We start from the raw sequence: 25,171 nt of genomic DNA on the forward strand, positions 1-25,171 counted from the left end.
ATGTAAGCGTATAGTGATCATAGATAACACGGCAGGGTCCGTTACAGTTTGTTTTCATCTGATTTCAAATAAACAAAGTCTTGGCTTTCAGAATATAAAACTTGTTTCGGCAAATTCAGATGATAAATACAACTTTGAAGCTTGTAACGGCATAATTACAAACGGAGAACGGAGTAACTTAACGTCACAGCAGGCGTAACAACAGCCGGTGTTTCTTGTGTGTGTTTTCCCCGGGAAACAAACACAATACACACAAACACACACACACATACACACACACTCGCGAGCTTCCCCCAGACCAGTAATCCAAAGCAGTAATGTCACTCTCCAAAGGTCTAAAGAGGAAAGTTGACGGTGAAAACAGGGCATTTAAAGAGGAATGGACAGCGAACTATGCGTTCATCCTACCTGGTTTCATCAATGCAAAGCCGTTGTGTCTTATCTGCAATGAAGTTGTGGCTGCTTGCAAAGAATATAATATTAAGCGGCACCACGAGACGAAGCATGACACCTTCAAAGTGGCCTTTCCCCCCAAGACAGAGGCACGAAAGCGCAATATTGAAGCACTGACAGCAGGTTATGCGCACAGCAGCAGGATCCTGGTGCGAGGCCTCACAGCCCAGCAGAAAGTGACAACCGCGTCCCTAAAGGCGTCGTGGGTGCTCGCAAAGCATAACCGGCCATTCACTGACGCAGAGGTTTTCAAGGAGGTGATGGTGACTGTTTTGGAGGAACTGGCCACCGACAAGTCCATGGATGGTGTCATTGCGTCAGTGAAACAAGTGTCCCTCTCTGCGAGGTCCGCTATACGCCGCATAGAAGCACTGTCGGACGCTGTGCAGGGGGTAATCATCAAGGGTCTCAGTCAAGCCAATTACTTTTCCTTAGCCATTGACGAGAGCACTGACAGTACAGATGTAGCCCAGTTGTGCGTCTATGTTAGATATTTTGATGGAAAGGAGTTCAGGGAAGAGCTGCTGTCTCTTATTCCATTAGAAGGGCACACCACTGGGGACGTTATATTTACAAAACTGGAAGAGTTGTTTAGGCTGCATTCATTGTCATTTGAGAGGGTTAACCTAATCGTGACAGACGGGGCTCCTGCTATGGTGGGAAAGCACAGAGGTCTGGTAAGCAGGTTGAAGGAGCACGCCCCCCAAATGCATGGACTGCACTGTCTCATCCACCAGAGTGTCCTTTGCGCCAAACTCAGTGGTGAGCTAAAGGAAGTTATGGACAAAGTGATGCGTGTCATTAATTTTGTCAGGGGTACATCAAGCACCCAGCATCGGCTTTTCCGACAACTTGTGGCTGAGTCAGAAGAGGCCACCCACGATGACCTGCTGCTTCACAATGACGTGCGCTGGTTGAGCAAAGGGAAAGCGTTGGACCGCTTCTGTGCGCTACTGGATGAGGTCAAGGCGTTTCTTAGATTGAGCAAGATTAGGGCAGCAGCTGACCACCTTGCCCTTCTGGGAGACGAAAAGTTCATGTCCAATGTAGCATTTTTAGCGGATATATTTGGCCACCTAAACCAGCTTAACCTGCAGCTACAGGGGAGAGGCAAAACCATAGTGGACATGGTTGAAAAGCTTGAATCCTTCACGAGGAAGCTGGAGTTGTTCGAGTCAGACATATCCACTGGCAGGCTCCTCCATTTCAGTACACTAAAATCACAGGCACTGGGACAAGTGACAGAGCTTATGGTGGACTTCATCAAGCAGCTACGGGCCAACTTCACGTCAAGGTTTGAGGACTACTCCATCCCAAAAGACATCATTGCCTTTGTACGCGATCCTCTCACAGTCCGACCAAGTGGAGACTTCACCTCCCAGGCGAAACAAATGATCCCCTCCTTAGACGAGGCTGCATTAGAAATGGAGCTAATTGATTTTCAAACAAGCTCCCTGGTCAGCGATGCGCTGATTGGGTGGGAAGCTCAGAGGAATATAGCACGATCAAGAGACTCACATTTTATATGCTCACAATGTTCCCTTCCACCTATACATGCGAGTCGTCCTTTTCTTCAATGAATGCGATAAAGACGCACGAGAGGAATCGATTGACGCATAAAAACCTTGAGAACTGCCTGCGGATTAAAGTGACGTCCATATCACCAGATATCCAAAAAATAGCGACCGATGGGAGATGTCAGTTTTCACATTAAGTGAGTACCAAGCCTGTCGTAATTGTATTTAATAGCCTAATTATATTTTTTATATTTTTGAATTAATGGCTCATTGTAATTATTATCCCTAATGTAGCGTGCTCTGTCGTTTCAGGAGCATATGCACCACCACTCCTCGCCCTCCATGATCAAGTGGCTTCTCCAATTTTGTTGTCAATGTTTTGACTGAACTTTGTTACTGTTCACATATAAGTAAACATTACGTTTGAATGATTTAGTGAGCTGGTGTTATTTTTTTCAAACCACACACCGAATGTTGGCTATTTCAGCACCACGCGCTGTCCACCTATTGATCCACTATCAGCGTCAGTGCACCCCGCTGCCTGATTGTGCCTGTGCTGTATGTCATTCATTCTCAACATGGATAAAAGTACAATAAGCATTCTTCAGGTGTAGGTAGATTCTCTATTCAGACATTATAGCCTACACAGTATATGTGCGACTGTCGGTCCGATGTTGTAAAAAAAAAAAAAAAAAAAAAAAAAAAATCTCAAAATATTTTTTTATTTTTTATTCTCAAAATGACGGGCCAAATATTATTGCTGGCGGGCCAACAATGGCCCGCGGGCCGCCTGTTGCCGACCCATGGTCTAAGCCAATCAGACATGGACAAAAAAAGGATCAGTCTATGTGTCGAGGGGGAACTAGACACCCCACTTCCTTTACAGCCATGGTCCGGTCTGACAGCGCTCAGCTGTCTGCGGTAGAGAGGAAGAGACAGATCACTGCATAAATATGCAAAACCAAACCTACAGTTAAACTTTACTGCTGGAGAGGAGAGATCAGGGGGGGGGGGAGAGCGTTGGCTGATGGGCCATTAGGTGTGTAAACAAAGAGAGTCACACACACAGTTTCATTCAAACTATTTAAAAAAACAACGGTCTGATTTTAACATTGCACAACAATGAACTCAGGCCCAGGCTCCACGGGAACGCATACGGCAAAACGCATAGGATTAACGCAAACGCAAACGCCAAAAAGCTTCCGTCCACACGCAATATACACCGGATTGTGTCTTGCTACACGAGACAGCTCCGTTTACATCCAACCGCTGGAAAAGCTGCAGTACATATGCCGAGCCTGTACGTGGCGCTGTAACTTCCTCCACAAAAGCAGCAACTTCCTCCACAAAAGCAGCGAAGAAGAATGGTTGTCATGGCTGCACTTCTGTTTATTCTCCTTGGTGGGGGCCGAGGGAACCGGGCAGAGTTTTTCGCCGGTCAACGTGTGTTAAAGTTTAAATCTTCCGAACAAAATTATAAAAGTGCCGGTCAAAGGTCTTTGTTATTTATTAAGCTTTAAAACAAATGAATAACGACTCTATATAATGATATATAATAATAAAATACACGGAGCCTGTCTCTTTTTCCTCTCTTCTGACAGCGTCAGTGTCTGTCTCATGCAGCAGCTGATCCAGTAAGTAAACTCCACAGTAAAAATAAACATATTTATAACTAGTTTAGGTAGTTTGAGAGGTAATTAAAATAGCTAAGGGTGATGATCTGACTTGAAGTGTGTGTTTTGCTCCCGCTGCATCACAGCGGGAGGAGCTGCGTGTCTCCGTCCTGTCAGATTAGACTTCACTCGCGTTTATGTCCATATCGAGATAAAGATAAATAATCTGAATTCAGTGTGCAGTGTACTTTTGCGGGGGTGAGCAGCAGAGGTGGGGGGAGGCAGGGCTATTGCGTCATCATTATCAGAAATGGATGACCGTATAGGCTATCACACGGAGCCGTTGGACCCCCCAGAGCGCTCCGTTCCCAGATCTATCCACCTTTGGACCCGTTGTCGTTTGCAGGGTCCGTTTCTACCGTTCCGTTACGGCGTCGTGTAGCTTAAAGGACTATACGCAAGAGAAATATGCGGATACAACCCGTTTTCGTTCCCGTGGAGCCTAGGCCTCAATGTGTGATTGTTATAGCAGTAATATTAAACACTAATAATACAGTAAACTATTAACACTGTACATATTCGTGTTTGCCCGTGGTGAGATGACGAGGCTCCATTAAACAGGGTATATGCAGGAATCCTGAAGTCCAATTTAATACCTTTTTCAAGACCCTTTCCATACATTTTAAAGCTCCCATGTCATGCTTTTCCGGTTATTACCCGTCCCCTTGTGTGTTATGAAGGTTTTTATGCATGTAAACGGTGTGCAGAGTCAAAACCCTCAAAGTACACCCTGTAGCGAGTAAAACTCTAACACAGAAAATACCTCCCCAAAACGCCTCGTTGGAGATACGTCACTGCCCATTTGATTCTTCCGGGTACCGCCTGATGTCATGCGGTACCCGGAACGAAATGGACCAATCCCGAAGAGCTATGGCCACACCAGCAGCGGCGTGTTCCTCCTCCAGAGGTTCGAAGAACCGGCATTTCACAGACGAAAGCTTCCAAAAACATTGCCCAGTTTGAGGCCGGATATGCACAGCTTGTTTGGACCGTTTGGAGCAGGGGAAGATCCGGGTATACAACCTGTAAGTTTGCATTGTTATTTGTGTATTTATCAAACAAGACTGTTTAAATGTGTAAACTGTGTTGGACTGCTAAGCCATTGACACAGTGCTAACTGTGCTAACTAAGTTGCTAGAGTTTCCATATATCAACTCTAATATCAGCAGATGGCCTTGCATACATGTATCTCATAGCAGGAGAATGTCTGCATTCACACACAAAATACCTATTGACAGTATACTGCCGTGCGGTCAGTCGCGAAACGTAATTACATTATAGCTGGCGTAGCGTGTGTGCAACCGATCTAACACACGGAGCTAGAGCTAGATTTAATCGGAAAAACATTTTTGTGATGCTACGTTGCTAGCGTTTAAATATATCAACTACAATGTCAGCAGATGGCCTTACATGTTTGTCATGGCAGGAGAATGTCTGCAGTCACACACACGGAATACTCATACAGTATACTCCGGTTTACCGTACATTGTGACCGTACATATACTGCATGTAGCTAACGAGGCTAGCTGTATGCTAGCGCAAAACAATGTATTCATGCAAGTTACATTGTATGGTAGCAGAATACCCGTATACGATTGCAATTATAAACACGTTATTGCTAGCCTAATATGAACCACTAGCTTTTGTTCATAGTAGTTTTATTACACTGCATTATAGTTGCCTTTCCTCCAAGCTAACGTTCATATCGTGTTAGCTACCAAGGTAAACAAAGCTAGGTTAGCATATTAGCAGGCAAGCTGTTCATTACACAACTACTACTAACGAATCTAAAACAACTAAGTTTCTCTAATATTTTGTGATTTGCATTTGATTTCGTCCAGCCAGATCCTGGCGGACAATCCATGACGGGGACGGGACGTGCTAAAAGGCACCGCACCGCACCGGCTGTGCGCAGGCAAGAGGAGGAGGAATGGATGATATACCGTGTATATATGTATATTTATGTTCATTTTGTACATTTCTAAAAATAAAGTTTAATGGAAATACTTAGTAGGCCTATCCTTTCTTCCCTGAATTCATATATTAGCAAACCATGATTTGATTTCTCATCAAACAGTAGTAGTTTATTACAGGTAAAAATAACTTACTCTTTGTTATGTCGGCTCGTAGGCCACAACGGAAAGGCAAGGAGACATACACGAGTTTACAAAACCACGGCACATTTATTGTGGTAAATGCAGAAATAGGTGGTCGAGGGGAGAGGGTCGCTCAGTTCGTCCTTCTGCAGCCGCTTTGGAGAGAGACTCCGGGCCGCTGGGATTAATAGCACCGGCTACGGAAGTGTCCGTGATCGCGCTGATTACCCTCTTCAGCTCCACCCCACCGTAAGCCCTGCAACACACCTGCACAAAGGCCCTGGGGCCGTCACACTCTTCTATAACAACAGTTGTAGGTTCAGTTCGGTTAGTTAGTATAAAATATCAGCTGTACCGACGCCTGGAACACTGATGTTCCCCGAAAAAAGCGGGCGGAGCCTCTCTGGTGGTTGACTAATCAGAACAGAGTGGCCGAGCTGACCAATCGGAGCACACTAGGCTCACAGGGAGGGGGGGGGCAAGAGCTCCAACGAGTCGTTTAGTGGAGAAAGTGAATACTGCTGAATACACATGCTTGACAGAGATGCTGTATGCGAAACCAATGTGAGTTTGGAAAATTGCACAGTATAAATCTATTTTAGTATACCTCAACAATGTAATTATGATCAGTGGAAATGGCCATGACATGGGCCCTTTAAGACCTCATCGCCACTTCGAGTTCTAACCGGTTAAATTGGCAACACACTTTACCTCACATTTACTATACAGTATTGATTGTAAGATAGCACAACTAAACAGTTTATTATAACTCCTTATCATAATTCAGATAAAACAAAGCACAAGAGAATGAATTGTGTGACCAACCCAATGCAAGGTTTATTAGAAAAATAAATCATTAGAAAGTATTGATTTGATTGATAGAAAGTAATTTGATTTAGGCATTGTTCCCAAGAGATAAAACAGACAGACTACTGAAGCCTCCTTTCCACATGAAATTCAACCTCTCTGTCAAGGTCAGGTTTAATGCAGTATGCTCAGGGCCGTCCCTCCCTACAGGCCTCACCTTGCGGAGGGGGCCTACTCTTGCGGAGGGAGCCTCAACTGAGACGCAAATGCGCTTATGCGGCGCAATTAGTGTGGCGCGGCACGGTTTCGCCGCTGCGAGGCTCCACTAGCACCCCCCCCCCCCCCCCGATGCTCGCGAAACAGAGGGCCTCATCATATAACTTTGCGTGGGGCCTCAAGTTGCCCAGGGACGGCCCTGAGTATGCTGCTTTTTGGCTTCTGTAGAAACACTTTGTGCTCTTTCATTCCAGTAAAACTCCTCAGAAACCATTAGAAACCAGTATTTGACCAATAAACAAAACAATTGACAAAACTTTGAACTATGAAATATATTAAACTTTGGTGGTGAGCTTCAGTGGGGTAATGCCATATAGGAGCTCCCTCACAAAAACCCAGGGGTTAAATTGGGCCGGGGCTGTCCGTGGCTAAGCCCCGGCACATAGGACGATGTTCTGACGTCATCACCCTCGCACATTTGTCATATGTTTAAAAAAAAAACAGTATATATGTTAAGACTTTTCTCGTACTTAATATAGACTATATTTAGGGTCGATATGTGTTGACTTTACTTTAAAATAGCAGATCTCTGTGACCGGATATAGTTTGGCTTAGTGAACGTGTGTCTCTTCCTTGGAGGAGCAGCATCGCCCGGACTCCGCTGCTCCTCCCTCCGCTGCTCCTCCCTCCGCTGCTCCTCCCTCCGCGGCTCCTCCGTGCAGAGAGTCTGCACTGCAGCGGTGAGTGTCAGCGACGTGCAGTCAGGGGAGGCATGGATTGGTCATCGGGCGAGTCGGGACTTAAACGCCGCGGCTTTCTGGCTAAGACTTAGCATGTGGGACCGGGCAGCTTTGATCCCCATCGACAGTGGCAATTCTAGAGTCTGCGGGGGCCCCTCGAACCAGCTTCCATCACCATCAGTGGCGCCCCAACACACTTCCATTTTCGCTAAATTGATTTATCAACTTTTAATACTTTTAAAGACCCCGCGGACACCCTGTTAAAAATAAACCTCTTTTTAGTGAATTACTGAGTTTAGGAACGTTAATAAAGTTTTAATGAAGTTTACTACAGCAAATTCATCTTTGTTAGTGCTTTCATGTCAATTCGGCGAATATATGATACATTAAATGATCGTGAGGATGATGATTAAAAATCGTTTGTTTGAGCCGGGCTTAATTCTGTTCTTTCCCCGCTCAGAGACCCAGGTCGTCGCACGCATCTCTGCTTGTCTAGCAGACATCTCTCAGTGGATGTCTGCTCACCACCTCAAGCTCAACCTTGACAAGACTGAACTGCTTTTCCTTCCGGGAAAAGATTGTCCCACTCTTGACCTAACAATCAACATCGGCCCCTCTGTTGTTTGTCCGACTCAGACTGCAAGGAATCTGGGTGTGACCCTAGATAACAAACTGTCCTTCACTGCAAACATCGCTGCTACAACCCGCTGCTGCAGATACACTCTTTACAACATCAGGAGGATACGTCCCCTCCTGACCCAGAAAGCGACACAACTTCTGGTCCAGGCTCTCGTCATCTCACGCCTAGACTGCAACTCCCTGCTGGCTGGTCTACCTGCATGTGCCATCCGACCTCTGCAGCTCATCCAGAATGCAGCGGCTCGTCTGGTCTTCAACCTTCCAAAATGTTCCCACACCACGCCACTCCTCCGTTCACTTCACTGGCTTCCAGTAACTGCTAGAATCCACTTCAAGATACTGGTACTTGCGTACCATGCTGCGAATGGATCTGGCCCTCCCTACATCCACGACATGGTTAAACTATACACCCCAGCACGTGCACTCCGCTCTGCATCAGCCAAACGGCTCGCTGCACCCGCACTACGAGGGGGAACCAAGTTCCCATCAGCAAAAACACGTCGGTTTGCTATCCTAGCTCCAAAATGGTGGAATGACCTCCCCATTGACAAGTATCAAGTCATGCGGGGGGGTTTTCCTTTCAGCGAGGGCCGACCCCGTGTCGATCACGGCCCCACTACGGTAGGGGCGTCCGAAATGAGTTGCTACATCTGTATGTCATGGTGAATACAGTCGCTGCTTTATTTTTGTCTGTATGCCGTTGTTGTGAGTTTGTACGGAGCAGCTATAGGTTAGTTATCCTGATCGATCCGATCTCCATTCAGAAAACACGCATTTTAAAAGGTTTTTCGCCTGCCGTCTTGTCTGCAGACTTGTCACAGCATTAATTCATGGTTTCAGGTAACTGGTACCAGTATGTTGTGACTTCGGCATCATTTTGAAACGTGTATTACAATTAAATCACGGTAAAATATGTTCATTTTGTTGTAGTCTACCATAGTATTTACATGGATATAAGCCCCGAATATTCGCATCGCTCTAATCGCTCGAGTTTCAGGTTTCACCGCGGCTGTCAGCTGTGTTTACTCAAACAAGACGCGCTGGAGAGGGGGTGGGGCTTATATCCATGCAAATACTTTGGTAGATACCAACTATATATTTTATCGTGATTTAATTGTAATACACGTTTCAAAATGATGCCGAAGTAACAACATATTGATACCGGTTAGTAAAAACCATGAATTAATGCTGTGACAAGTGTGCAGACAAGACGGCAGGCGAAAAACCTTTTAAAACGTGTTTTCTGAATGGAGATCGGATCGATCAGGATAAACCAACCTGTAGCTGCTCCGTCCAAACTCACAACAACATCATACAGACATAAATAAAGCAGCGACTGTATTCACCATGACATAGACAGTCTGTGGTTTGTTCATGTTTAACTTTTGTCCAGTTTCTGAACAGATATGAGGAGCTGTGAGCTCTGTATGCTAACAGCTAACGGCTGATGTTTCGGTACATGTTGCGCTGTCGGGTGCTGACCAATCACGAAGCATCATTTCTTGACTGGCAGCAAAAACAACCAATCACAGCAGTGCTTCTCTGGCCGGCTCTGTCCAATCACAAACAAGAAGTGTTCTCTGGTTCAGGTTCAGGCGACCCCCTGGTCAGAGGTTTATGTTTAATTTCAGCAGGACAAACTGTGTTCGCGTTTCCAAAGACTCTGGTTCAGGTCTACATTAGTCAGCCCTTGTCCTCCTCATGTTTATCTAACTCAGGTGAGGGGGCTGTGGTCCTACAGCTGTGAATCCACCACAGCCCGATATCCTGCTGCACTCATGGAGACACATTATTTAATTACATTCAAATGATTTTATTTAAGTCTGTCCTGTAAGCCCCGCCCACACATTACTTTTCATGTATAAGTTGTCACATGAGAAGCTAAAGATGACTTGATGATGATGTTTTAACTGTAATGTTTAAGATACCTTTGTCGTCATGGTTACATGGTAAAAGGATTGCTTTTTTCTTTGTTGCGAACACTCAAAAGTGCTTTCACAGCACACTGGTGGAGGATGCCATACATCATGAGAGTCGTTCACACACACTCACATACGTTGGCATGGCAGCAGGAAGCTTTCTGGTTCAGGATCCTGGATTCTTCCAGAGTTACAGTGTTCAGACAAAACAATATTTCAGGAAGAGGTTAGAAGTCCGCTGCTAACAGAAATAATTTCCTATAGCATAAATAGCTTGTATTTCTGCTTTTCTTTACAAAGACACCCCAGGGCATCTGTACAGAATTTTGTAAATCTGTGCTGTATAATTATGCAATAAATAGAAATCTTTGTGTTAGTTTTCAGTGTGATTGATGGTCTGACAGCAAAAGGACAGCCGTACTGTAATATGTCAGCATTTCTGCCCTTGGCCCATTTCGTCAGTATTGATTGACATGCAGCATTTTGCACTCGGCATGTCTCTATCTATATGAATATGTCAGAATTTAAACGGCTGTCTGTAGATCACAGTGACCACTGTTGGGTGACGACCCCCCCCCCTCTCTCTCCTCAGGAAGAGTGCAGAGATCCCCTCCTTTAGTGAAAGGGGAAGGAAGAGTAAAAGGAGCCACCTTTTGATATGAGCCTCCCTGAGGGGCTCTCTGCCACTAAAGAATGTTAGAAGTTCAAGTTCCAGCCACTCGCCCCTGAAAGCTGACCTGGTCTGCTCCTGTCCTCTGAGTCTGTGTCCAAGGACACGAAGACACGAGGAGCTGCTGACACTGAAGCAACACACGGCAGGTAGTCATGTATTTCATGTGTTCATTTTCTAACTAGAAATCCAAATGTTCTGCTAATAATAATTCTATTTTGAGGGCTTGCATTTATTAATTGTCTCAGAATTCCTTCTAGGAATCGCAATACAAGTCAAACTAGAGAATGCAATTCCTGAAGAAATTGCTAGTGGGAATGCTTTATGCTGAAAAGCTGACGCTAAACTGCTATGCTGAAATGTAATGTGTAAGAAGAAAGTGAAGAATTTAGATTTAAATGATACATGAACACTGGGGGCTTGAATGTGTGATAAGAGAAGAAAAGAAAGTAAAAAGGCTTGGAAAAGCAGCAGAATATTTGAACTGCAAACTTTTGAACTAACTTGATGGCGAATGATCTGTCGCCATAACAACGGCATTTGATGACATCCCATAATATGCTTAGATGCGTTGATGGCTGCATCGTTACCAAACCTGTGAAGTTTTGGGCCGTTTGGAGCATTTTCACTGAAGTTATGAGAAAACCGTGTTTCATGGTGAGCATTGTGTTGTCATGGCAACGGCATTTGAAGAAATCTCAAAACTGTCCTGTAGATGTCTTCACGGCTAGACTGTTAACACACATGTGAAGTTTGAGCACTTTTTGAACATTTTCATAGGAGTTATAGCGACATCGTCTTTTATGGCGAGGGATGCGTTTCCATGGAAACGACATATGATGACACCCCATAATTGACGTAGAGCTGTTGAGGGCTGGACCGTTAACCATTATCTGAAGTCTGGTGCTCTGAGCATGTCAGTTGGAGTTATGACATCATCGTGTTCCATGACACAGGTGTTTATATTTGAGCTAACGACGTGTCCAGAGATCAAAGGTTTCCATGGTGATGTGCAGTAATCAGTGAGAGGAGAGCATTTGCATTGTTCTGAATGAGAGATAAACCTCTTACATGTGAACGTTTTGTTGAAGAACCGTAACAGATATCGGTGAAATTTCAAAGCGTGAAGCATGTCAAGGAACTTGAGCACCTGAAGTGTGCTTTTTGTGTACTTTCAGGTCAATAATGTGGCCTTTTTGGCAGATTAACTAAAGGTGTGCGGCTGCTGTGGTGGGGAAAGATGAGGCTGAACTTACAATGGGGTTTAATGGAGACATGTTGCAAGTTGTTGTCACTTCATGCCCTCAAGAGGCATTTTGTTTAATTATTTTGCTTAATCTTTTTTTATTTTTCAAGCTACGAGATGTTTTCCTACGTTTCTCATAAAAGATTATGTCTCAGGAATGTAGGGTTTGGGAATTATGGCAGGTTTAAAAGAAAATATGAAGGCAAAATTAAATCTGTCCTCCACTCTAGCTGTGACATCACACACTCTAAAATCTGAAGAAGGCCTCTTTACCAAGGTCTGAACAATGTTTAATATCTCTAAAAGTATGAATCAGATTTAAAAGTTGTGTTACACGAATAATGTCAGAAAGATGTGTAACATTTTAAAGTTGGAATGAGGTTTCTGAGTGAAAGTATGAAGTAGCATTTAGCAGTTGAAGTTGCATGAAGATTGTTCAAGTCTGAAGAGTTTCTCCATTGACTTCCATGTTAAAAATGTGATGAATTATGGGATGTATCTCTGGAATTATGAAAGTTATGAATGAGAAAAGTAATAGCCATCGATTCCCGACGGAGCTGAACGTTTTGATGTTTGAACAGAGTTTCTATGATGTGGAATGTGGGAGAAGAAGAGGTGCAAAATAACCCGGCGGAATAATAAAGAATTTCTTGCATAGCATAACAGACAGTTGGAATGCTGTATCAGCATTCCCACTAACCTAGGAAGAAAACAAGTCCTACCTCTCAGAGGAAGCTCCGGATTCTTCTGTTCTGAAATGTTACCGCTTTATTTTCTAAAGTGAAATAATATATGTAACTAAGCCATGAAGTTATATAGGCCAAATATAATATACATTACACTTATATTAACCAACATCATTGAAGAGTGTTCCTCATAGACTGAAGATAAACATACAATAATTATCCATTCCACTTTCCAAATGATCTTTGAGCTACTCCTCCTGTTAACCATGTACCCCTAACAGATTATAAACGTGTTCGTTACTCTACTCCTCCACTATTGAAATGCAACAATTTTAAGATACTTCTCAGAATATGGTACCCTGCCATAGGTAAAATTAAGATTTGCAATGATGTGGACGTGTTTAATGTCTTATTTCCGAACTAAATATAGTAGCAGACTAAATATAGTAGCAGACCCAGTTTCAGGGAGCACAGTTAGAGAGTGCACATGCTCTTTGGGAATCACACACATGCTTAGCCACAAACACACACACACACACACACACACACACACACACACACACACACACACACACACACACACACACACACACACACACACACACACACACACACACACACACACACACACACACACACACACACACCACACACACACACACACACACACACATCCCTCCTCCCACAGAGTCAGTCTGACCTCCATCTTCATGCATGCAGGTGTAACTTCTCCCCCTCTGGAGCACTCCTAAATCTCAGCACTGATGGGAGTACTTTTCTCAATTGAGGAAGTTGATAGACTGCTTTTAAATCTCATCCTCAAAGAAGGAACACATTTGCGTGAGTGACCCTTGTTTACTGAAGTTCAAGATGAAGACTGGAGGGTCCTCCACTCGGGCGCCAGGGTCTGTCTTCACCTGCAGTCAGTTTGTCTTTTCACGTTACAGGGATTACACAAAACTGCTCTTAACCGCTCTCCCTCAGGGAAACAAAAGAGAATCTATTCTCTGCCCATTAGCGCTAGCATTAAGACATTATTTGCTTTACAGAACCCTTTCCCACGTAATCAGTCATGACGTTAGTGAAACTTGAAAGGATATTTAACAGGTGCAGCAGCTGCCGTTTGTTTGGATGCTCCACTGAAAGAAAACCAGTAAACACTAGAGAGAAGAGAGAAAAGGAGAGGACACTTAACTGTTTAGCCTTGTCATAGTGATGTAGAGGGAAGGAAGGTGTTCAGAACAGACACTGAGACTTTGGTTGCAGTCGAATAGTCCAAAAATCAGCTCCTATCGTCTATTCCTATCGTCTATTCCTTGACCTCTGTGTGAAACGTCACGGGGTTAAGGAATAGTGGATAGGAGAATTCAAAATAAAGCTTTTCAAAATAAAATGGTGCATTTATCTAATATTCAACTATCATGTATTGATTTTAATTTCTTACAATATGCGTCTGCTGTGGGGAAACTCCAGTTTTCTATACAGCGGACTACATGGATGTATAATAAGAACAGCTGACTACTGTAAACGCATCTAGATACTCTGCACCGTGCTCTCATGGTGTTGTTGTATGCTTTATGAACGTGGACAACAGAGAAACATAAATTCTTCATGACCAAGGTTGGAATTGAAATAAAAAGGTGAAGTGAAACTTTAGCTTGTCACCCTCCGGTCCACACGTATATTAATCCACATGAATCCCAATACGTATGATTGTAAGAAAATATCTTAAAATAAATACAAATGTATTTGTATAAACTTGTTAGTCCTTAACATCTGTCACTGTGTATATCACCATTCAAACGTTTAAGAAACCCCACACAGCTCAGTAAACACTATGAAATGTTGACTTTATTTGATCATTTCAGTAAAAAAGTAACGTTTATATTTCTCCTTTTGATTATTATAGTAATGAACATTATAGTTGTTTTAATGAATATTATAGTTGTTCAAAACAAAAACTTTGGCAAGTTACCACATAAGTTGTAAAATGCTTAATAAGTACCGTAACTTTCATGATATCATTTCTCGGTCACTATCGGTTGTTTCCGTGAACGGCCGAATGTTGTGTCACGGTAAATGTTGCAGCCGCAAGGCTGATGGCGCTGCCACGGGTGGCTGCCTGCTAGAGTTGCTCGTAACATTGTGTCTGTTTTTGTCTATTTTAATTTATTTGTCGTACTTTTTAATAGTTATTTCCTCTGCTAAGCACAGTGCAGTTCGCTCCGAATTGCAACTATGCAGCTCCTGTGCACTGTTGGTCTCATTTTAGTCACTTTTGCACTGATATCATCCCGGACTGTTCTGGCTGAGTTGCACCGGGGCTCTGTTGTTTATACGAGGGAGCAGCTGATGGACCTACAATCTAGCAGCATGTCTGGACAGAGACACAAAATCCCCACGGAGCTGAGGAGGAAATACCGGGGCTGCAAAGCGGGGAGAAGACGACTGCTAAGGAAGAGGAGATACAGACCTTATCTTCCATCGTTATGGGGAACGTAAGATCTCTAGCAAACAAAATGGACGAGTTAACATCACTTACAAAGAGTCAGAGCGTGTTTCGTGAGGCCTAAGTTATGGTTTACACAGAGACATGGCTGCATGATAACATCCCGGCCTCGATCGTGAGTCTACCCGGCTTTCAGTGTGTACGAGCGGACAGGAATTGCAGAGAGAGCGGCAAGAAGACCGGAGGAGGAGTCGCGAGCTATGTAAACAACAGATGGTGCAATCCTGGACACATTAGTGAAGGACCGTATGTGCAGCCCGGACATTGAACTGCTGGCTGTAACCCCTAGTTTCCACCGGGTCCGTCTGCGTCGCGTTACGGCTGCGCCGCGGTTTTGGTCCGACCTCCTCTAGCGTCATAAGCCACCGGGCGCGTTCCAGAAGCGGAGCGTCGTGCATGCAGGCTCGCAGTTTTGTTATTGATTTGGGCATCCTGGACATTTGTACTTCTACAAGAAATTAAGTAGGCTACGTAGTTAAATGGTTTATTTAGTGGGAATGCTGATACAGCATTCCAACTATATGTTATTCTACTGACAAGATTATTATTATTCCGCCGGAATTTTGCACCTCTTCTCCTCCTGCATTCAACATCGCAGAGACTCTGTTCAAACATCAAAACGTTCAGCTCGGTCGGGAATCGATGGCTATCATTTGGATTATTCATAACTTTCATAATTCCAGAGATACATCCCATAATTCATCACATTTTTAACCATTGAAGTCAATGGAGAAAATCTTCAGACTTGAACAATCTTCATGCGACTTCAACTGCTAACTGTTCATTCATACTTTCACTCAGAAACCTCATTCCAACTTTAAAATGTTACACATCTTTCTGACATTATTCGTGTAACACAACTTTTAAATCTGATTCTTACTTTTAGAGATATTAAACATTGTTCAGACCTTGGTAAAGAGGCTTTCTTCAGATTATAACATTAACTAGAGTGCGTGATGTCACAGCTAGAGGGTATGAAATCTTGACATTTGCCTTCATATTTTGTTTTAAAACTGCCATAATTCCCAAACCCTACATTCCTGAAACATAATTTTTCTTGACAAACGTAGGAAAACATCTCGTAGCTTGAAAAATGACAAATAATTAAGCAAAAATAATTCAACAAAATGCCTCTTGAGGGCATGAAGTGACAAAAACTTTCAACATGTCTCCATTAAAACCCATTGTAATTTCAGGCTGATATTTCCCCACAGCAGCAGCCGCAGCCGCACACCTTTAGTTAAACTGCCAAAAAGGCCACATTATTAACCCGAAAGTACACAAAAATTACACTTCAGATACTCAACTTCCTTGACATGCTTCACGTTTTGAAATTTCACAGATATCTGTTATGGTTCTTCCACAAAACGTTCACATGTAACAGCTTTATCTCTCATTCAGAACAATGCAAACCTTTGATCTCTACAGAGCTCGTTAGCTCAACTATAAACACCTGTGTAATGGAACACGATGATGTCATCACTCCAACTGACAGCAGTCAGTTCTAACTGTTCATTTTTCTCTCTCTCTCTATAACTCAGCATCTCTCTGCTATCTCGCGACTCTGCTCTACTCTCTATCTGCTCTCTCTAGATGCTCTCTATCTCTCTCTCTCTTCTCTCTCGGTCTCTCTCTCTCACAAACACACACACAGTGGTTGTTTCTCAACCGCGGAGTACGCTTGCTTGTGGAGCAAATGCTTGCCGAGCATCTTGCTTCAGCAGTGCGAGTTCAAGAAAAAGAATACTTCCTGGCATGCGGAAAAGGAAGAGTGGAACATGCTAGCAAGTTTGCAGGTGTTGTCGTCATATGAGGAGGCCCCGCCTTACATCTTCCGCCACAGATTTGGGGAAATTGGTCCGTGCGCAAAGCATTGTGGGGATTTTAAGACCGCAGAGTCTACTCATGTGCAGCCTCGATATTTCTCCAAACGGAGTACGCCGGGCTCGGTAGATTTCCAAGTATGCTGGAGATTGACGTAGTATGCTTGAAATAGTGGCTCTGAAGCAGCTTTACTCGCGATTGAGAAACACCCAGAGACACAGGGTGTTTCTCAATCGCGAGTAAAGCTGCTTGGATATAGGGAGCCGGGTGCTGGAGGAGGGGCTATGCTCGTGCACATGGCGAGTATGGATCTCTGGATCTGCTATGCTATTACGGTTAGGAGCCGTCGGCTCCTCTGAGTCCCCACGAGTCTGCAGGAAGTTTCACTGATCCGCGTCCCCTCCCCTGAGCCAAACGATAACTTCTGGCAGCTATCCTACTTGCTAAAGGGTAGGCAGATGGACTGGGGTACATTGTAATGTGATTTTACATGTTATAAAGAGAGTAGCGAGTGACGCAATTTATAGTTTTAATTTGTACGTCACACCAAGTGTGGGACTCAAAGGACTCGGGTTAATGGAGAGGGGAGACTCGTCACGACCAGCTCATTTCTAGGATCCGGGTTAATGATCCGGATGAATCAGGACTCGCCCATCTCTAATATGTGGGGGATGGGCCTGGCCCGGATGCTCTGACCGTTCCACTTCCTGCCTGCCCGACATTACCTTACGGCTGCGTCGCGTCAAAAATAGGATTCACCCTAATTTTAGAGGTGCCCCGAGACGCTTCTGGGACGCTTCTGAGCCGTAACGCGCCGTGTGTGGTGGAATAGCACCCATTGACTAGAGTGGCCGCGATCTTTGCGAACGCCGCGGCGCAGCCGTAACGCGACGCAGACGGACCCGGTGGAAATTAGGGGTAAGTATTCGTCCCTATTACCTGCCAAGAGAGTATTCCCAGGCCATTATGATCGGTGTTTACATTCTTCCCACGGCGGATGTGGCGCGGGCTGCTGACGTCATCAACTCCGCGACCGCAAGACTTCAGACTCTGCATCCCAATGCCTTCATAGCAATCTCTGGGGATTTCAACCATGTCAATCTAAAGAAATCTCTACCCACCTTTAAACAGTATGTTGACTGCAAAACGAGGGGAAATAAAACATTCGACTTACTGTATGCTAATGTCAAGGAGGCATACAGCTCAATCTTCTCCAAAATGACCTACCCCACCTTTAAGTAAAGGGAACTGAGAACTTCCACACCAACACTATGTGCAATATAAATATAATTACCATCATTACAATACACTCGCTGCTATATAACTATGTGCAATATTAGTATTATTAATAATATGCTATGATAATGTGCAATTACGTAACTGCCACTACGTTTTTTGCACTACTAAATACTGCTAATAATTGCATTGATTGTGTGACCATCTATGTCTCTATGTTTCATGTTTTCTGTAGATGTTTAATTGCTCTTTTTACTGCACTTTTAGTGTACAGTTTTGCTGTTGTGCTGCTGTGTTTATTGTTTTTTTGTTACTCTGGCACAACAATTTCCTTCAGGATAAATAAAGTCTTATCTTATCTTATCTCTTATCTTGTGGGGCAGCATTTTCTCCTTTCCTTTCATAAAGGAAGGTCCATTGTTTCCTAAGCTAAAGGAGGTTCTATCTCACACAGGCTCCGCCCTCTACTGGACTCTATGGGTACTACTCTCATCAATGATACGCGAGCGTTCACACTGAAGTTGTATAAACGTAGCCGGCCAATCAGGGCGAGCCTACCTGGATGCGCGCGCATATAAGGCAGCTACACCTCCTGACTGTCATCCTTTTCTCTTCAGCGAGCAGGACAACACCTGACAGAGAAAAGTAAAAAGTTTGAAAGAAGAAGAAAGAAGTTCATGGAGTCGTCACTTCTAGAGACCCGGGCCTGTCCTTCGTGCCCTGGCTTAATAGCGGGCGCCGATCCCCACCACCTCTGCTTCGAGTGTTTAGGGGACCAGGATATGGCCGAGGCGGTGCCATTCACGTTCGCCATTCCAGCGGGTCGGATGGCTCCGTTTGCCGGGGAGGAGGATGACGAGGACTTCTCGTTGCCGGGCACTTCCGGGTCCGGCATCCATGGAAGTCCACCGCCCAGGTCTGTCCGCCAGGACTTTCCCCTGGTGAAGACCATGGCGGCGGAGCGTGTAGGGCTATCGCTCCCCCCACCACTGCCGCCGAAACCGGTGAGCCGCCTCCGCCAGGGGTTCTACGGCCCGGTCCGCCCGGCGCAGCCAGCCTTCGTTTCGCCCCCGTTGCCAGATATCTGGCAGTGTGTGGAGGCGTCGTGGCGACAGCCACTGAAGGCGAAGGCTCCAGTGGCTCGTTAGGCGTCTCGCTGATCGGCCGCAGCATCGGCCAAATGAATATCCTGGTCCACGGTGTGGCCGCCGCTGCTTGCCATGTGATATCCCTGGCCACAGTGAGATCACGCCGCGTGGCACTTTCCAAAAAAAGACCGTGATGATCTCCTGGGAGCTTTCCTCGGTCACGTGGATGAGGAGAAGTTGCAGCTTGGCCGTATGCTGCTTCTTGCTCATCCTCAGAGGAGAGAACACTGTCCCACACTCGTGCTGTCAAAGCACTGTGCGGGTTCAGAGACGCTATAGCCGGCGTGTTGTTGTCAGAAAACACACTTCGCCTGGTATAATAGCTCCGATTAATGCATTTCACCGTTAATGTGAAACACAGCATTAATACCCTGCGTGAGTGGCCGCGGTGTGTTCAAGGACCTCCGCAGAAAATCGGCCCTTTTTAATGTTGGTTCCCCATAAGCCAGTGGTTCTCAAACTTTTTCTGTGATTCCCCACTTTGAATAGGTGTGTTAGGGTTTCTGCCAAAGTACAACATATAATAAGTACCCTGTATCAAGATTGATGCAAAACAAGTGAAATTTGACCTTTTTAGAGAGATTTATCAAAAGAAACCCACTTCTGGGGTCATTTGGGTGGATTTTCCATATCTCTGGCCCCCCTTGGTCGATTTTGATGAATGAAATCTCTTTTTAGCCAATGAAATCGAGGGAAAGTTCTACACACACCAACACATTAACAAATAAGGAGTGAGAGTGACGCGTGGCCAAAACCGGAAGCTGCATACACTCTGTTGGCTACCATTAGCAGCTAACTTTTTTTCTCCGATTTTTACATAAAAATTTAATTATGGATTATAAATAATTTTTTCAAAGCGACAGATACATTATTAACATATGGATCAACCGATTCAGCCGCGTTTTTTCTCGTTTTAATGCCATTGAACACGTCTTTTGATCAGATTGACAGCTACGGTGAGACAATCTCCCGTAAAAGCTCCGTAAAGGTACGTGTTGTGATGTCTGTGTTTGCTTCCCCTGTCGCGAGTTCGAATCACTCAGTGATGATACTATACCTATATAATCTGTGGAGTCTCATCTTTAATCGGATATATTGTATGTGCAGTTACGATAAGTAATAAGGGTATCTTTATCTTGAGTTCTGTGCTAAGTGCGTTAGCATTTTTTCGCTTAGTGCTAATTCAGAGGCTTGGTATTACCCTTGTGTTTTGTTTTGGTAAAAATGGTTCATATCTTCAGTTAGCTGAGATTCTTCCCGTTAATCTGGTGCTACACATTAATAGTTTCATAAATGTTAAGAAGCCCTGAGATACAGTCTCGAAAAAGAACGGTGGGGGGACCGTCGTCCTTAAGAGGTTAACATGAACATGAATACACTTAACAACTAGAAAATGCATTTCTTGCTGAAAATGCGTGCGAATGCTGTCAACTGTGTACATTTGTTGCTGAGTTTAGCTGAAAATGCAGAAAAAGCTGAATATTTTATTAGTTGAATGGTCTCTGTAGCTGCTTTTAGCTACAAAAATCAAGTAAGTGTGTTGCTGAATTTAGCGGAGAAATGCAAAAAAGTGAAATGGTTTGAATCAAAATTGTTACAGCTCAAATGCATTGCAATGACTTTGTTGAAAATTCGAAAGAGAAATGTTAAACTGGAGGAGTAGGAAAAATAGTGAAGAAGCTTAATATTTAAAAGAAAAGGTTTAAAAAAGGTATAAACAACTAAATGTATAGCCTCAATGTCCTGAAATAGCTGAATAATGTAATAGTTGAATGGTTTCTGTAGCTGAAAGTAGGCTGAAGGAGTTAAATATTAAATGTAAGTAGTAGTGAATGAATGTGTATTAAGAAGATACAAGAAAGTAAAAACGCTTTGAAAAGCAGCAGAATATTTTAACTACAAACTTTTGAACCAAAACCATACGTCACCAATAATGTATAAAATATGTGGAACATGTTAGTTGAAAGTGTTTGCGTTTGAGGTGACAACGTTATCAAACACCTGTGTGTGAGCCCAGAGATCGAAGGTTTCCATGGTGACAACGTTATCAAACACCTGTGTGTGAGCCCAGAGATCAAAGGTTACCATGGTGATGTGCAGAGATCAGTGAAAGGAGAGCCTTTCCATTGATCTGAATGAGAAATAAACCTCTTACATTTCTAACTATAGTTGACAAACGGTAGCTGCTATCGGTAAAATGTCTACGCTGTGAGCATGTCAGGACCCTGATGAGCGTTTTAATGTGCTTTTTGTGTACTTTCGGGTCAATAATGTGGCATTTTTGGCAGATTTACTAAAGGTGTGCAGCTGGTGCTCTGATGAAGGATGACGCTGCATTTACAATGGGCCTTAAAGGTCATGTCATGCTTTTCCCGTTATTAACCGTCCCCTTGTGTGTTATGTAGCTTTTTATGCATGTAAATGGGCTGCAGAGTCAAAAACCCTCAAAGTACACCCTGTAGCGAGTAAAACTCTAACACAGAAAAGACCTGTCTATGCTGCCCCAGAACGCCTCGTTGGAGATTTTTCTTTTTCATTTTTGTCTTCCGGGAACCAAGTGACGTAACGACAACTCCATGGACCAATTGGTCCAACCTGGTCTCACCAGAATGCGTGACTCCACCACGACTCCTTAACACCGCAGTGCATGGTGGAGTCACGAACTTTGCTACATTTACGTGTCTGCACCACGCAAACAACCCCAATGTAAAGTGAATGAGGCTCCTTTGTCATGGTGCACACACGCATTTCTACAATAGCCGCGTTCACACCAAGTACTTTCCTGTACTTAGTTCCGGCACTAAGAGCCCCGGCGCTTTTAACCCCAGGGCACTTAGTACAGATCGTGTTCACACCGGAGTACTTTTCCCTGAGGGAAGATTACGCAAATGAGCCGCTGACGTCACTTCTTCTTCTTCTGATTTGGCTTTACTGGCAGGCCACAAACCACTTCACGGCGAGTACAGTAGGTGGCGGTATGCACCTTAAAGTTGTTTGCAATCCGCTGCAAAACAAGAGAAGAAGAAGAAAAACTTCCCGCGTATACTGCGACGCCCACCCACTCGCTGTACATTAGGCGTCTGTTGTTTACCTTCCGACCTCAGACATGATGGAGATGGAGTCGACTGAAGTTGTGCTATTTGTGCTCATGTTATACAGCTTTGTAACTGAGTTAATGCAGCCTGAGCAACTTGCGTACAATAACAAAACAAGCCGAGCACGAGTGGTGGTGGAGAACGCTTTTGGCAGACTGAAGGGCAGGTGGCGGTGCTTGATGAAAAGAAACGACTGCAAGATGGACAAGATCACATTCCAGGTGGCAGCATGTTGCATATTACATAACCTTTGTGAAAGTAATGAGTATAGGGACGAATGGACTGCCTTACCGGCGACCCAGCTTTATGAGGCATCTGAACAGCGTGTAAATTGTAAACATTTTGACAATAAAGATGATCTTTTGTACAGTGCTTTTGTTTCTCTTTTATTTTCCAGTCAAGACAGGCAACATTACAATAGTGTACAGTGTGGCAATATAATAACAATAAACTGTGCCAGGTGTGTTGTATGCACAGTAAATAGGCTCAGCAGCAAACCCACCGTTATTATTTATCTTCCTGAGACCCACTGCATCCGTCTGCCATAAACATACATGTTAGTTTCGGCCCATAGTGGACTCCATTTTGTGTTGTGTAAAATGGGGGGGGGAATTAAAAGTTTGCAAATCCCCATGTCCTCCTCAGAGGACAATCATAGAAACATTTAGTTTTAGGTCAAATAATATTTAAAATGATATAAATTATCATATTTGTGTATGTGCCCCTGCCATTCCTCCACAAGGTTGCAACATTGATGATAAATAAATGACAAATAAAGCTTTGCCAGTTTATAACCGATGAAACATGATGGTATCAGAATAATCACTTACATGTGATGTATAGGATGCTACGGTCACTAAAGATAAAGTGTCAGGAGAAATAAGCAAGCTACAGGATCTGTTTAACAGTAAATAGAAGTTCACATTTTTAATGTAAATAAAATAGAAGTTGTACATGTAAATTAACATTATCAATATAAAATAAAGTGTCAGTTGTATCAAGACTATATAATAACAGTAATAACAATAATATAAAATGAACTGGTGAGCATCTTGTCCTCCGTTTCCTGGGCCTTGGTGAACAGCACCATCTGATCCCCGTGCATCGACTCTTTCACCACGGCACGCCGGTCCTCCAACGCCTGGGCGGTGTCAAAGAAATTCGCATCCCGTGTCCGCTTTCCTAAGAGGGGAAAATAAGCAAGATACAAGATCTGTTTAGTCGCCATGTAGTTTTACAACATACTAGGAATGTTTTTTTGGTATTTTCACAAATAGAATTAAGGTTTCACAAATCTGAAACTGTGTTATAAAGAATGTTTAGCCTCTCTGGGATAATCCAGTCCAGATTTGATGAGTCTAGGTATAGCGGTTTTAGATCAGGACCTGGTCTAATGTGGTCTACATGTAAAAAAGCACTGAAATCTCCCTTTTTTGTATTTTTACTAGGGCTGTCAGTCGATTAAAATATTTAATCGCGATTAATCGCATGATTGTCCATAGTTAATCGCGATTAATCGCAAATTAATCGCACATTTTTTATCTGTTCTAAATGTACCTTAGAGGGATATTTTTCAAGTTTTTAATACTCTTATCAACATATGAGTGGACAAATATGCTTTATATGTTTGTTTATTATCATTTGAACAATGACAAATATTCTCATGAATATTAAACACAACAACCTCTGAACATTACAAATATTCGATTCAACCTGGAACCTCTCATACAATAATACAATACAAAGTGTGTGTGTGTGTGTGTGTGTGTGTGTGTGTGTGTGTGTGTGTGTGTGTGTGTGTGTGTGTGTGTGTGTGTGAGAATGTGGATGTGGAGAGCTGCCTGGACGCTGCAATCATGTTGCGCGCACTATCCGTGCTGAGTGTGCTGACTTTTCGTACAATGTCCCACTGTCTGGCTACCTGCATAAAGTCAAGTGCTCGGCGCAGTTGTCGGCGAAATGTCATTGAAACAGCTCCTTATATCCGTTAGCGCAGCTAGCTAGCACCAGATGCTAACAACAACAACACGTAAGGTGTGCCTCGCTCGCGCGAGTCGCGCCACACATACACACACCCTCCCGGTCCTCCCGATGGCCAGTCCGGGCCTGCCGGTGAGCGTGGAAGTGTGGTCTGCCACAAGCGGGCGGTAGGTGCGGGGCTCTAAGCATCAGCTTAACTCGATGCGCTCTGAAACTACGGGGCGGCCGAGGACAAAAAATACACATGCGTTAATCGCGTTAAAATAATTAGTGGCGTTAATTTTTTTTTGCGTTAACGCGTTATTAACGCGTTAACTTGACAGCCCTAATTTTTACAAATAGAATTAAGGTTTCACAAATCTGAAACTGTGTTATAAAGAATGTTTAGCCTCTCTGGGATAATCCAGTCCAGATTTGATGAGTCTAGGTATAGCGGTTTTAGATCAGGACCTGGTCTAATGTGGTCTACATGTAAAAAAGCATTGAAATCTCCCTTTTTTGTATTTTACAAATAGAATTAAGGTTTCACAAATCTGAAACTGTGTTATAAAGAATCTTTTGACTCTCTGGGATAATCCAGTCCAGATTTGATGAGTCTAGGTATAGTGGTTTTAGATCAGGACCTGGTCTAATGTGGCCAGGATGCGAAAAAGCACTAAAATCTCTCTTTTTTGTATTTTCACAAATAGAATTAAAGGTTTCACAAATCTGAAACTG

General features: G+C 43.7%; 1 protein-coding gene across 1 annotated transcript; it reads left to right on the top strand.

The window, feature by feature from the left end:
• Positions 1-317: 317 nt before the first annotated feature.
• On the top strand, positions 318-2,316 carry LOC117486336 (SCAN domain-containing protein 3-like). The gene is made up of 2 exons (XM_034134766.1): positions 318-1,930; positions 2,283-2,316. Exons 1-2 carry the CDS (start codon positions 318-320, stop codon positions 2,314-2,316), a joined length of 1,647 nt encoding a protein of 548 aa, XP_033990657.1.
• Positions 2,317-25,171: the final 22,855 nt, after the last annotated feature.

The sequence above is a fragment of the Trematomus bernacchii genome, unplaced genomic scaffold (assembly GCF_902827165.1).
Source record: "Trematomus bernacchii unplaced genomic scaffold, fTreBer1.1, whole genome shotgun sequence".
Classification (NCBI taxonomy): domain Eukaryota; kingdom Metazoa; phylum Chordata; class Actinopteri; order Perciformes; family Nototheniidae; genus Trematomus; species Trematomus bernacchii.

Coding starts and splice junctions, on each gene's coding strand:
- LOC117486336 (XM_034134766.1), top strand. CDS start 318: ATGTCACTCTCCAAAGGTCTAAAGAGGAAAGTTGACGGTGAAAACAGG. Junction 1,931..2,282: donor GTCAGCGATGCGCTGATTGG/GTGGGAAGCTCA, acceptor CTGTCGTTTCAG/GAGCATATGCACCACCACTC.